This window comes from Dermacentor variabilis, chromosome 2 (genome assembly GCF_050947875.1).
Source record: "Dermacentor variabilis isolate Ectoservices chromosome 2, ASM5094787v1, whole genome shotgun sequence".
Taxonomy (NCBI): Eukaryota; Metazoa; Arthropoda; class Arachnida; order Ixodida; family Ixodidae; genus Dermacentor; species Dermacentor variabilis.
In genome coordinates this window covers 42697880-42713366 of record NC_134569.1, presented here as the reverse complement: position 1 = coordinate 42713366, position 15487 = coordinate 42697880, and the positions used below count along the sequence as shown (strand labels likewise).

The 15487-nt window shown below is 43.1% G+C and overlaps 1 protein-coding gene across 2 annotated transcripts in view; it reads right to left on the bottom strand.

Moving 5' to 3' along the window:
• Positions 1-15487, bottom strand: part of LOC142571702 (uncharacterized) — a 69309-nt gene that overhangs the window by 44090 nt on the left and 9732 nt on the right. Inside the window, exon 6 of one of the 2 annotated variants that reach the window (XM_075680240.1) lies at positions 11167-11346. In XM_075680240.1, the coding sequence (XP_075536355.1) occupies positions 11167-11346 (180 nt within the window). The remainder of the gene's footprint in view (positions 1-11166; positions 11347-15487) is intronic. The other variant, XM_075680241.1, reaches the window with a different exon arrangement.

Genomic DNA, 15487 nt, shown 5'->3' with positions numbered 1-15487 from the left:
CATGTATTCAGAGATAGACAGTCTTGCTGACCAGCAAGATCTAAATAGGGCACTTGAAAAGGTTGCCAACTGGTGCGATGAATTATATGTCATTGACACTGAGGGAAAAAGAAATTGTTTTTATGAAGCTCACATGCAAGTGTCACCCCTGCATTTTTGATAATCAGCTCAATGTGTCTTTTATTACCAAGGCTGAACATAAAATGTCTTGGTTTCTGCATTTCCAATGACCACAGATTATCAAGCACATTAATTCGGTGTCCAGTTCTGCTAAACAAGACCTTTTATTCCTCAGATAAGCACTTGGGTTGACTACACCTGGTGTTTGCCTTCCGGCATTTAATGCAATCGTACAGCCAACCTTAGATTACGCTTCATTTGGTATTCTTAGAAAAAAAGAGAAAATAGATAACAGAAAGACTGAATTGAAGGAATTGTAAAATGTGCAGTACAGTTTATGAATAACTTCTTATGCACATCAATTATAGCCCTGTTAAATTGAGCCAAGCCGCTGACATTAACTCAAAGGAATCCAATTTTGAGGCTAAAATTGCTGTACAAATTAATTACCAGCCACTGCAAGGTTGAGATCTTGCAACTTTTCTTTCTACATGGGACACACTATTCAGCAAAGGTATGCATTATTCAGCAAAGGCATGCACTAGGAATTATGCCCTCCTACAGACACAATAACTGCTTTAAATGCATTTATTAATAGGACGATAACTGACCAAAATAAACTCGCAAACAGCATTGTAGTACCGCCCTTCCTAAAAATATTTAGTGTGCCTCAGCTAGTGAAGTGTTTTGACTTGTACTTGACTTAGTGACATGCACTTGGAGCACAGTCTTTGTTGGTTGCAATGCTATGGTGCATCCTCTACTTCTTTTTCCCCTATGTAACCCCACCCTGCAAAAATAACATTTTCTTAAGATTGCAGTAAACTTTTAAATGAATATACATAAACAAAATTCACCAGTGATTATGATACTCTCTAATGTGAAATTTCAGCTCAGATCTATACAGGGTTTGTGCGTAAAGTAATGAGACTGGATCTGGCAAAAATAATTTATTGATCCAATTGGTACATATTAAATTTCTTCAAAATAGTCTCCTTGGGCATTGATACACCACTGCCAACACGATTCCTACGCTGTAGAGGCTCCCTGGAAATCAGCTGCCGCAATCTCTTTCAGAAGCTGTGACAGCCCATTGGATGACGGGAACATCATTGAAACGGTAACCTTTCAGGCTTCTCTCGAGCTTTGGGAACAGGAAAAAGTCTGCTGTGCTCACATCGGGGCTGCTGCAAGGTTGCAACCTCTATTCGGGGGCAAGACAGGTGGTTACAGCGAAGGCAGTGTGGGTTGAATCATTGTCATGGTGGAGCGTCTAGCAATCGACACTCTCCGGTCATTTCCGTTTGACGGCTCTGTAAAGGCGTTCAAGGTCTTCTTTGTAGGAAACGGTGTTGACAGTTCGTCGAGGAGGTACAAATTCCTTGTGGACCACCCGACACTTGTCAAAAGAGACAATGAACATTGTGTTTACCTTGGACGTCGACATTGTTGCTGTCTAGGGGAGCTCCCCAGGTAGTTCCCCCCCCCCCCCCCCCGGTGTGACACTCCAAACTTTAGCGCATGGTTTTGGGGTAGTATTGCAACACCCATGATCCGTCACCTGTTATTGTGCTGTCTAAATAGTCCCGTTCACTTTCTAACTGCACCAACATCTCACAGGAAACATCAACTCATCATTCTTTTTTTTAATCACTTAACACTTTTGGCACCAATCTTGAACAAACCTTCCGCATGTTCAAATTTTCAGAAATAATATTGTGAACCACTGTTTTGCACATGTTGAGTTCTTCGGCGATTAATCTGATACTCAAACGAAGGTCCGAGTCCAGAAGATTCTTTACCTTAGCCACATTTTCGTCCAAACCACTTGTTGAAGGGCATCCAGATCACTCCGTGTTTTCCAACGGTCTCCCGTCTGTTCTTGAATGGATTTGAACAAAGGCAAGCATCTTGGAAGTGGTTTTGCCAAGGGGAAAGCAAAATTTAATCGCGTACCACTGCTTCAGCAAGCACTCCATTTTTGACGTTTTCTGCCATGACAAAAACACGAAAACAGCTTTTGCACCACTTCAGATCCTCACTGAGTCAGAGCTCGGATGCGACTGCCACTACAAATCCTGCCTCTGGGGAATGCGCTACTAGCAACTTCAGCACCACAAGGCAGGCAGTTCTATTACTTTATGGAAAAACATTGTACATGCTTCCATTTTGCGATATATTGGCTGGTGTGCACAATCTGTTTCATGCCGCACATTGCTAACGGAGCGAAGTGTGGCGTGACTGCCTCCCTAACCTGGAAATTGCGAGAGGCAGCGCATGGGTGACGCATGAGTGATGCATGGGTGCGACTCACAGCAGCTGCCATAGACAGACCTCCCAGACAACACACGCTACTCTGGCGCCATCTCGTAGCCATCGTCGCCACACTATGCTTTTCTTTTCATGCTTTTGCCATACCCTCCTCCTCTGCTTTCCACCTCATGCTTCCAATGCAGCCTCCTTCTCCACTTTCCTCCTCATGACTTTCATTCCTCGCTGAATTCAACGTTCACTCGCATCCTTTGCTGTGCTTGTTCGCTCGGTTATGATGACGCTCGCCACAGGAACAGTTGCCTAAAAGCTGCGCTCTGAAATTCAGTGGTGATTTAGTGGTAAATGCAAAAGAAATGTCTTAGCATTTTGTTGCACCTCTTTGAGGCTTCGATGCAAGACTTAAACTCTGCTCATCGCATTGCACAGTGTTATTCGGGAGCTCACTCCACACGTCATGCCTCTTCGAGGAGCAAAGCGCAGCTGATGGTGGCCTGGAGCAGATTATAAGTTGCACTATATAAAGGGTGTGTCAGCTAACCTTAGCCAGAGTTTAAAAATATGCCGATGCACTCTAATATGACGCGACCAAATGCACGTTGCTCACTTTTGTATATTGCGTAATTAGATAATTAGTCAACTTCTGAAGCAACAAAGTTAGGCAAAAATTCCAATTAGAAAGTTGTAGAGTGCTTTGCAAAACATTCGATTAGACAATTTCTAGCTTTCTATCAATTAAGCATTAGTGCTTCTTGGCTTACTACGGATGGCTGCAAAATAAAAATAGAAACACCACGTGACATACTTGCTTGTGCGCTTAAAAGGCGACAGGGCAGTGATGAAGGCGTTGGCTGCACGATTTGCGGCAGCGACGTGCTTTCCTCGTGGCGGTTTATAATAGCGTTAAGCAGACGCAGTGGCAGCACACCCGGCTAAATTCTATGTTCGTTTGTGTGCGGAACGCTTGGGAGCGTCACTACGTCACTCGTAGTGACACATGACTTCAACAATTATTCAAGGCAACATCTGTTATTTGTGTAATGTGTTGCTTCAATAGATGAATTAAAGTTTAGAGAAATAATGAAACACACAAACCGAATGTCTGCATGTTCTTGTTTTACTTCGCAGCGCAGAAAGAGATGTACTTCCATTTTGTCTGCTTGTTCCCACATCGTGCAGTCGAGCACAGACAACAAAATTGTGTTTTTCTACTGTGTTTCAGCACGCCATCATGCTCTATGAACCGCTTGTGTCTGCCTCAGTATTCATGTAGACTGAATTATACTGCTAGAGAGGTGTTGTCATGCACAGCATGGCAAATCGAGTGCAGCGCAAAACAAGACAATCTTGGCAGTCTCCTTAGCCTCCTGAAATCACGAGTTCGCGGCACTGAAATATTTTTATCTCGGGTATTAATGAACCAACTTGAAAAATTATTGCGGCAGAATGCTCCCTAGAGGGCGCATAACTTCCAATGTATGACCCAAAGTTGCTATATGGCCTGATGAGGGGCTCTTTAACACTTTCCTTGCGGAACACATATTTGTTACTATTTGCTACAGCAAATAGCAACAAATATTTGTTCAAATATGTTTATATTTATAGGCAAATTATCTCTCCGAACCGCGACAGTAATCACATTTTTTTACATGATAGCGACCATGTGCCTCTTCCAGACAATGAGTGTCCTTCATGCTTCAACACATATTTTTCATCTATATTTAGCACTGAGGATCACTCCACCCTACCTGACGTTCCCGATTTAGACTATCAGTACATGACACCCATCGACATTATTATCGACGGCATTGTATCTCTTATAAACAATCTTAAGTTATCTAATTCTTGTGGCGTCGATGAGATTAATTCCAAAATACTAAAGAACACCGTTATGACTTCTAGCAAAATACTATATCACATTCTCAAACAGTCACTAACTTCAGGAGCGCTCCCGTCAGATTTGAAGACTGCGAAAGTAGTTCCCATATTCAAAAACGGTGACAGATACTCGCCAGATAACTACCGGCCAATTTCACTCACGTGTATTTGTTGTAAAATGCTCGAACATATAATAGCTTCTCATATATACAACCATCTGGAATCAAACAACTTTTTTTTCACTAATCAGCACGGGTTCAGGAAGGGTTTGTCATGTGAGACAACTTTTAGAATTCACGACTGACCTGCATTTAGACATGGACCATAATGTACAGATTGATAGCATATTCCTTGACTTTTCCAAGGCGTTTGATCGCGTAGCCCATTGCCGCCTAATTTCAAGGTTAAATGCACTAAGATTGGATTCACTGACACTAACTTGGCTCCGGAACTTTCTTTCTAATCGCCGACAATTTACTATCGTTAACAACCGCTCTTCGCCCCTTTCCTATGTCACTTCCGGCGTGCCACAAGGTAGCGTTCTTGGGCCGCTACTTTTCTTAATATACATTAACGATCTTCCTAATAACTTAACATCCCGAGTGCGAATATTCGCAGATGACTGCATTATTTACCGCGCTATAACCAGCCCCGATGACCACCTCTATCTTCAAAACGACCTTCATCTCATATTCGATTGGTGTAACACTTGCTTAATGAATCTTAATTCGTCTAAATGCAAAGTAATGTCTTTCACCCGTAAACACTCAATTTCTTCCTTCCAATATAACGTAAATAATAAACCAATTTCTGTAGCTACTTCCTACAAATATTTAGGCATTAATCTCGCACCAAGCCTTTCCTGGGCCCATCACATTACTACTATATGTGCTAATGCTTCAAAATCACTGGGGTACTTACGCTGAAACCTACGTAATTCACCCTCTAACATCCGTAAGCTAGCTTATCAGACGTTTGTTCGCCCCCAGCTCGAATTTGCCTCCCCAATCTGGTCACCCCATCATAACAACCTAATCAGCCTATTAGAATCAATTCAAAATAGGGCCGCCAGGTTTATCTCGCGTAACTACACCTACAATTCAAGCATCTCACAAATAAAACTTGATATTTCACTTCAGCCACTAAGTACTCGACGAGATTTTGCACTCATATCATTATTTCACAAGTACGTTCATGCGGATAGGAAATCTTTTTTACGGCTTGAAGTCGCACCTTTCACATCTCGCAGATTACATAATCACCTCAGTTTCACACGCGTCTACGGGAACACACATGGATTCAACTGGTCGGCGCTTCCTCGTGCCATTCGATTGTGGAACGCTCTTCCTGATTTCATCGTCTCCGAACCTAATCCCGATAAATTCCGCCAGCTCGTCATTTCATATTCCACCACGTAACTTCAATAAAGTGCACGATGCTTTTTTTTCTCTCTTTTTTTTTTCAGTTAGGTGCTCTCTTGTGTGTGAGCTCATTTCGCTTATTATTCTTGTATTCTATAGTATTGTATAGTATTTGTACTGGAGTGGCAACATTATTTTTCACTGTTTATTAAAGAAACTGTATTGTTTGTTTTTTTCTAATATGTACACTCCAGACCTTGTTATGTTGTACAATGCTTTTAATACTTGTATAAGATAACCATATGTTTTTTCAGTGTCAATAATGTATGTCTATTATGTTTTTTATATGTTCTATATACTCTGTTAATCTTATTGTAACGCCCCCCTTACCCAATGCCTCATACGAGGCCTGTAAGGACATTGTTGCATTTGGAGTAGTTTGCATTTTGGAGTTGCATTTGGAGCAGTTTGGAGAAGGCCAATCAGAATTTTGGAGGAATAATGCAATATGGCAGTGCACTTTGAAACCATGACAAAACATAATAAACTAACATGAGTGCTGTACTCCAACTATCTTAAGCAACGATACTGAAACCGCCTAGTCCATGCAAATTTCGGTAGTGCTCACAGATTTTTAATTAGTGGTAGGAACCATAAAAAAACCTGCATTCTGCAATAGTGAGTTTGAAAATTTCAAAAAGTAGCACAAGGAATTTTTATATATGCATTTTTCTTTAATGTCTTGACAGTGTGGGTGAAGTGCATGGAAATGCGCTTCACCAACAGACCGTACGGAGAAGCCAGAGTTATGAACTACTGTCTTTTATTATTGTAATAGCAATTATATGGACACTCCAGGCACATTTCTGCCATTGGTGTCACTGTGATGTTCCATGCGAAGTCCAAGGGTGATAATGTTGCTGTGCGCTGTATGCGCGAGTGAAAGCGTGCGAGGTTGAGCCAATGAAGGCAGCTCCAACTCGTGCGCGCAAGGGACGAAAGCAGGGAGAATGCGGGTCGTCTTCCATCGTGCACAAGGCATCAGGAGCGAGGAGTGGCATCCTACCCTGGTGGCTGCTGCATATGGCACAGGCCTGATCTTGAAAGCTATCTGCAATGTGGACATGGTGCATGTGCTGAGTGCTGATAGCTTTGTGTACGCTGCATTTTCGCCACTTAGTTCTTGTTGAAGCAAGACGCAGCACGAAAGTCAATTCGACAGCTGCTGCCGCCGCACTTCCTCACTCCAGCGTTTTGACAGCGAGTGCGTGCATGCTACACCATGCTTGATAATTTAGTTAGTAAGTGAATGTCTACAAGTCAATAAGGCCAATAGAACTATCCTTACTTCGCATAGCTGTAAATTAATTTACTATTGCCATCGATGCTTCGTCTGTTGGGCAAAACTGACTTTTTTTAAAAGCCATTTCCCCATAATAGACCAAGGCGATTCCAAAGCACCTAATGATAACTTTTTGGTACAACATAAAACTATTACAATCTGTTTTTATTCCAAATCTGCCATTAGCCCTTCATGATAAGTCAAAATGGCTCAGGCCTTGCCACATGGGCATAAAAACAGATTGGACTAGCTTTCTGTTATACCAGCCCTGGGGACAGAGACGCCCGCCCACAGAACCCGCTGCAGTGCGGCCTCCCTAATATCTAGTTCATACCTGCCAATCTGGCGAGATAAAAAATCGGGAGACATTATCGAGGGGGGGGGGGGGGCTTCGTTCAAACTTTCGGGGAGTGTTCGACGAGTTCTTTTGCAGGGACCTTGCAGTAGCAGACTCTGCTCACTTCACAAATTTGTCCGAGTAGCTTTGCTCAAAACATGGTCCAGACTGATGGCCCTTCACTAGCAGCAGGTGCTGGAGGGTTGTGTTGCACATTCACGAGTGGAATTCAGTACTAGTTTTTCACACCGTGCTAAAAATCCTCTCACACTCTGTCTTGCTATGCGGTATCATGAGTAAATCGAGCATCATCTTAGCAACTCAGTGAAACATGTTTTCCATCAGTGTTTTTTATTTTTCCAACCACAGACCACTGCACGTCCCGCCTTTCTTCATTCAGAATGTCCTCTTGAAGACTACGCCTGTAGTGTGGCAAACTCAGCTTCGAGAGCATTTAAAGTGTCTTCAGCTAATTCATTAATCTCGGGGCAGCAGCTGAGGGAAACTCTGAATAAAGAAACAAAGACTTGAGAGCGATGGCTGTGAAATAAATTTCAGGTTGGCCACTTCTGCATTCTTCAGAGTTGCGTCCACATCCATAATGCTTCACCTCGTCGCATTTCGGAAACATTTTCCGTAGAAGAGGCCCAACGTGGTCGCTGACACTAAGGTCGTGTTCGACGAGGAATCCCGTAAACAGGCACTTCACACGTATGACACTATCGTCGCAGTTGTTCCGGATAAAGTTCACTATGGTGTCTTGCTGCTCAGCAATGCGAACAAAGCTTTGATGCTTCACCATAGAAACGCGCAGTTTCAAGTCTCCTTTCCCATTGTGAGACACGCTGACGTCACATCCCCATGTTGTACAAAATGCAAAATGTTCTTTTCTTGATGTCAAAAAGCACGAAAATATAGAAATATAAGATGGCAAAAACTTCTGCAAATACCCTTTCTTGGGCTTTGAAAGCGCCATGGCATCAAGCACATGAGGATTGTAACGTTACACGGTGCAGCGCATACACACGACCTAGCCAACACTAATGATACACACAAGCAGCAGCAACAAGGTGCACCATGGAGGAAGGCATGCATGAAACGTAAGAGCTACTATCAGCGTCAAATGAGGCATGAACAGCGGAGAGCGTGGCCCAAGCATAAGTGAAGGTACAGTGAGCACCGTCCAGTCATCACCATTGACAAAAACGCATTTGCCGATTTGGCCGCACCACGTGATCCCCCAATAGAGAAGTATTTTCGCCTGTGATCTGGTTCTTACATTTTAAAGGTAGAAAATAAAAATAAAAGATAACAGAAGCTAAAGTTTGCAGTTTACGATGACTACTGTGGCACAGCTCGCCAATGAGAACAGCGATGCGCGTGGAGCAGTTAGCATCGTCATCGATTTGCTCAAGTGGTTTGCTGCTTGTGCACCGCATCATTCTTTCAATCGGCACACTTGCACAGCACGGTATTGCTGGCAGCCGTGACGCTGGCCGGCATTGGTGTGCTGAGCGTGGTTGGCCGTTTGTTTGGCTCTCAAATGAGCGCAGTGCAGCCAAATCAGATGTGCGCGTCAGTCATTGCGTCTGTCTGTGCGCGTCTGTCTGCCACGCGCTCCGCTGTTCACGTTTCATTTGACGCTGATAGTACAGTGGCTCTGGCTTTGGTGGCTTACTAGGCACCGTAGTCGGCTGCTTAGTCAATGACACCGATTGTGCTAATGCGGCCATTGTTTGTGATGCTGACGATTATGATGTGGCTGTAGATTCCGCGGTGCCGGTTTCGCAAAAACCATTATAGTGTGAACAGAGACCACTTTTCGGGAGATATAAGACAGTGATCGTACAATCGGAAAGTTCAGTAAAAATTGGGAATCTCCCGGGCAAATCAGGAGGGTTGGTAGGTATCCTAGTTCGTTCGCAGCGCCCTCAGCTTACTTCTTGTTGTTTTGCGCCTCAGGGAGCACCGCGCCACCCCGGCCACTCAACTGTATTCTAGTACACTTCGAATACAGTTGCCTAGGCTGTTTTGTCAGAAGAGACGACAGCAGAGACGACAGCAGTGACAGCAGCAGTGACAACAGCTGGGAGTGGTGGCGCGTGCGCCAGCCACTTGTTGGAAGTGCCAAAAAGTCCAGTGTTATAAGCACGAAAATTACAAGAAACTGTGCGGGAGGCGCCGTTGCGAAGTGCACTGAATGTGAACAGCCGCACTCTTTTTTGGAGAATGAATCTGCTCGCTGTTGCTGGCCACTGCCGAAGCACAAATGCCGAAGACGTTCTGGCGCAGCGTGGTGCAAGAATTTGTGTTTGTATCAAAATGGCGCAATTGGTGCACGAGTGCTGGCAATGTAGGCGAAAAAACAAGTAACGTTTTATGCATTTTGGAAGTGCCTGCCCAGCGACATTCAGGGAATAAAGGTGCAGGAAGGCATCAAAGACTTCAATATAAAGTTATCACAAATTGAGAAGAATGTCCGAAATTACCTCTACTTCGGTGCTGCGATTGTGGCTTTTTAATGATCATATGGATTTCAAATGATATGAATACTTTTCGAGATCCCAAGAAATTTGTATCATAGAGATTTTAATGCATCACATTCGTAGTAGGGCCCATTAGACATATACACAGCCATTTATGTTATCATAATGGCAGCCCATATGTCAGGGCTTGTAGAAAAGTGACTAAAGTCAAATATTTAAAGGGACACTAAAGGCAAATATTAAGACAAGCTAAAGTGATAGATTAGTGCTCGACGATATATAAGCCGTCAATATCATCGCGAACAGAGCCTTAATAATCGAGAAATTGAGGTAAATGCGGTACATGGTTATAGACTCCCCCGAGACATTCAAGTACTTGCCCAATGACGACAGCACTCCTCAGGTAAATTCTGTCACTACCACTGAACGGCTCGTTGCAAAAATCATCATTGTATTGTATTATAAGACGAAATAAAGTGCTACTTGTCCAGTTCCATTTCATTTCTAGAAAAAAATAAACGATTGAAATCAGCCTTGATAACGACCCGGGCGATCGAAGGGTTTTGTTTTCGCTCGACTCTGCGATGCCCACACATTCATGTTTCATTTGTTTCGTTATTGCGTAGTGCTGCGCTGGTTTTGCTGGCTCGCGAAACTCGCACAAAATGCAAGTAGCAGAGAAGTCAACTTTCATGTGATGTCCTGGGAGGCCGGAATGGTCTACACCACTTGACCAAAAAGCAGGTGCAGCGGTGAATCCCCCGCTCAGCCTTGGCTCGGTACTGCGCCGCCATCTGTCAGGTGCTGTTTTACTCAGCGACTGCAGCAAAGGGCGGTGATGGTGTATGCAACGTCACCACTCCCTCGGTTGGGTGGCAGGAGATCTGAATTTCGGTAAAGGTATTCGGACCCTTCAGAAGTAATTTTCTCGTCAACTAAGTCTTTTCTTGACACGAAACAGCATTGCGAGGTTTCTGGAATGATATATAAACAGTCTGCGTCGACTGAGTATTCACCTTTAGTGTCCCTCTAAACAGAATAGAATGAAGTCTAGCTCTAATTCCTCAAGAACAAATAAGTGTCAGACACAATTGCATTCATTGCTTCAGCTGTTCGGCGAAGTACAGAAGTTTGTGATAAATAAACTGCATGGACACAAATGTACTCACTGTAGCAATGCTAGTAACTGTCACATTGTTCAAGTGACAGAGAAAAGTTTCATAACCATAAAGCATTTCACTTCCATTCCATCTCTAAAAAACTACGACTATTCGTCAACCTTGAACAACCCTAGTTTTATTAGAATGTCTTCTCAGGACAGTAGAAAACAGGAGGTGGCATGACATTTACGAGAACATCAAGAATGCTTACCTGTCGTGCTTCACTTGTGATAAATGGTCGCGCCACCTTTGAAGGCGTGGCCTGCTTTGGTGTGACAGGAGCGAACCTGGAGGAGGATGGGGTAGCCGAAATTTTGCGGACCGCGCTGAGCTTATGTCCCGGACAGTCCTTTCCGAGTGTCTTGGTGGAACCTAGAACACCGCTGAGCTGCTGTTCAGAGGAGCAAAGTATTATTCAATTTCTGAATTGGAAAGCAGCTACAGAGATCAGTAAGCAATAGAATTTTAGTTAGAACACTCTCTTTCAACTCATGCACTGAAAATGTGTTTGGCCATAAGGAAGCTAGACTTTTAGCACTAAATATATATATATATACTTTCTGATTATGAGGCACACTGTAGTGGAGGACTCCATAAATTTCGACCACCTAGGGTTCTTTAACGTGCACTTAGATCTAAGTACCCACGGGTGTGTTTTCATTTCACCTCCATCGAAATGTGTCCACCGTGGCCGGGGTTCAATCCCGCTCATTAATAGCCGAGATAGAAATATTTCAGTGCCGCGAACCCATGATTTCAGCAGGCGGGCTCGAGTGCATAGTGAGACTCCCTCTCCACTCGCCCCGTCTAGCTTTCGCGAGTGAAATTCCTTCCCTGCGTTCTCCCATGCCGGACCTCAAGGATCCCGTGACACGTACGTCACGGGCCCTGCTTTTACTTTTTTTTTTATCCTCGTTTTTTTTTCTTCCGATGCTATGCATTTCCGCTGAAGGCGTCGCACGTGAACTGTTGTCTGGTTTGCACAGCGAACGATTTTGCACGCTGTGCACAAGGAAACATGACTAGCGGTGTAATTCAGTGCTACACAAATACTGAGGCAGAACAAGCGGATCGCAGAGCATGATCACGCGCTGGAACACGGTAGAAAATGGCATAGTTTCGGTACTTACGTACGTGACCACAAGACCGTGGGAAGGAGCGGACGAAGCGGAAGTACATCTCTTACTTTGGTGCGAAGTAAAGCAAAAAACATGCAGACATTCCGTTTGTCTGTTTCATTATTTCGCTAAACTTCAATTCGTCAATTCAAGCAACTGATCACACAAATGACAGATATTGTCTTGAATAATTCTTGAAGTCACATGTCACCACGAGCGACGTCACACTGCGGACCCGACTACATAGGCGCAGGGGCACGACTACATCACTGTCCGGCTTGGAGCACGGTGGCCGCGAGGAGAAGGAAAAACGACGTTCAGTTTGAAATTTCAGATTTTTCCGTGGGGTGTAACGATGTAATACCTTGCAGACACGATCGTTATCCCGCAATGTATGCTCTGTGCTTGTCAGCTCAAAATGGCCAGACCTGGTGAGGGGCACTTTAAGAGCAAAAAAGTTTGGTTTCTACAGCAATGCTTTTTTCTACAACAAAGATACAAGCATACTATATACTCATACTATATCAGGCACTGGCGAGCAGAAGCAACTTGAGCTGAATTATTGAACACCTCAAACAATGCTGGATAGCTTGGCTGTTCTTTAATAAGGGTTTGACTGGTACAACATCCAATGGTTTTAACAAGCATTTTCCACAGCTGCTCGTGCTGCTGAGACAAAAGCATGCCTACAAGATCAGATAGTTTCAGCGATCATTTCAGCTGGTTCGAAGTGTTCGATTTTACTGAATTTTGCAACATCCTTCTAACCTGCACCTACAAGATTAATGTATGAATTCAGTTCATAAATGTGGCCTCTTTGGCCATGCCTGGCCCTTGCACCACTCAACAACACACATTCATTCATTCAGTTCACAAATGGACGATATGCAACGAAAGTCCATAAGCAGGCTTTCCCACAGAGCTAACTTTCCTTAACCAAGATGGCCATGTTCCTACTACTAGCATTGTTCGGTAAAGGGGAAAGCTGGGCGAGTTGGTGACTAATCATCATACCATGTGAGTGAAGCAGCACACTGACCAGGACAACGCGGAGAGACAGTGACTATCATGTATACTTGTGTCTCTCCGCTTTGTCCTGGTCAATGCACTGCTTCAACTACACGGTATGATGATTAGCTTGTTAAAACTGAGAAATGTGTTTTGATACCCTGGCTGGTGCGGGGAACAAACGGTGGCAAGAATGGTGTCACTGACTCGCATGTTGATGCTTCAATTACGATTCAGCTCGATTCCTACCATTTTGGTTGAGTCTAAAAAGGTGCCGTGAGAAGTGCATTTGCAGGTTTAGCATATTGTCATCTATTCAGCCATTAATTTACAAATAAACACCTGCTTTTCTGGTCCCTGAAAAATCAGTGGTAGAGAAGACAAGCATTTGCTTATTGAAGCTACTTTGGGAGAAAAAAACAAGGTTTTGGGGCAGAAATTTTGGTTTTTTGAGCATGGTGTCCTGGAATCAGACATTATAAATGCATTACACTCAACCTGTTGAAAGAACAAAAAAAGAAAAGGAAAAGGTAGTACAGTAAACCTTTTGATCTGAAGTGCAACACTTTTGTTTATTCTGCTAAGCTAAGTCACCTAATATAGAAAGTTTCCGTTGCTTTCACTTCGAGCTTTCAAAAAGAACATAATGACGTTCAATCATGCGGGTAGAACAAATTTGAAAACAAATACTCTAGTCAAACGTTAACCCTCTGTGCCAAGGACAAGACTCACTTATTCAGGTATTTCCTCCAAAATATGCCAGTGAGAAGTAACACTTGTCCAGGTATGCTCTTTCATCTACTGACAGCCACATATAAATGGCAATTGTTTCATCATTGTGGTGTGAGCGCTGCACTATTAAATGGTACCAGGTTCCCAGAAGACTGATCTTTACAGGCGCCATTGACGGAAATGATATGTAAGTCTGGCTCCACTGGATTTAAAAATGGTGGCGCGAAGCGAGGTGGCTGCAGTGATGATGGCCACCTTTCTCAATGCCACAATTGTGGTGTTTTTGGACATTTCTTTATCTCAAAGACAACATTTTAAGCTGGAAAGCTCTAATGAGCTATGTTTAGAACTTCAGCTTAGTATTGACGATGGTGAGGACGATTCTTCAGGGCCTCTGGTGACTTCTCTTGCAAACATGTGGCTCGGAAAAAACACTTTGCCACCAGCGCCTCTGCAATTTCTTTTTCTCTCCGTGCCAGCAATAAAGCATCGCACCACGAACAACAAAAAAAGTACGCCCAACTTCTGTTCCAAGAAACATATTGTGCTTCATATAGATTGTTTTTATGGCTTTGCCTATCTGAAACTCAAGCACATAAAATTATTGACAGTAAGCTGCTAATATTGCAATAATGACATCTGTTCGCACTAAATCGGCCATAAAGAAATTCAGGACATACTGGCGATTTTCTGAAAAAAGTTCCAACCAAACTTATCTCCCGATGACTATCGACAGTAATGCGATAAGCATTCAAGCAATGTTGTGATGCACTATATTGATGAAGATACGTTTATTTAGAATTTGTAGTTGTCATTCTGAGACTTTCATTGCTTTGGCTGTATATATGCAATATACGCTGTATGTTATATAATATCACTATCAAAATTCCTTCACTTAGTATGTTATTTAGGTGGTCTACAAGGACACGCTCATCGCAATGCACATATCCTGTGAGCAATGCTAAGAGTAGTTGAAATGCTGCAACTTTAGGATAATGTGCAGTGTTGAACAATCAGAGGAAGAATTTTTGTTCGTTTTACGAGTTACTTAGGAGGTTCAATTTTCTGAATCCAAGATAAATAATGGCAAGCATCAGAGCACTGAAAACAATTTACTATTATACTTGTTTCTAGAAACCCTTTTCAATTTCGGCACGCAGGAGGTGGATGTGTTCTGACAATATGAAACACTGGCTCACTTTGTTGTTGCAATAACCGCAGCTGTTACTCCCGAGCACAGGCAAAAAAACACATGTGCAGCACTCTTGTATATTTGTAGGAGCAATGTCGTCACACTTAGCCTTACTGCTACGCAACAGCAGCAAACTTTGCTCTGTGCCATGACGTTACAAAAACATTGACGATGTTAGAGCAGTGTTTAAAGATCAATTTCAGTATCAAATTACAATATGTTTTCTAAACTTTGTACGTGTCAAGTCTGATCCTTTCACATGTGAGGAGGACACAATGTGCTTCTGCAACTTTGAAAATACTGTACCTACACAGTTCTATCACATCCCTAATACTGTATAACACGCAATCAATTTTTGCATGCTTAAAATAAAAATAAATAAATGTAAGCCTGAATGTAACATGCACCAAATTTATAATAGGAAAATATAGCATGCCCTCCCCTTCCAGGATCATAAAAAAATGAGATGTGCAGAACCTATC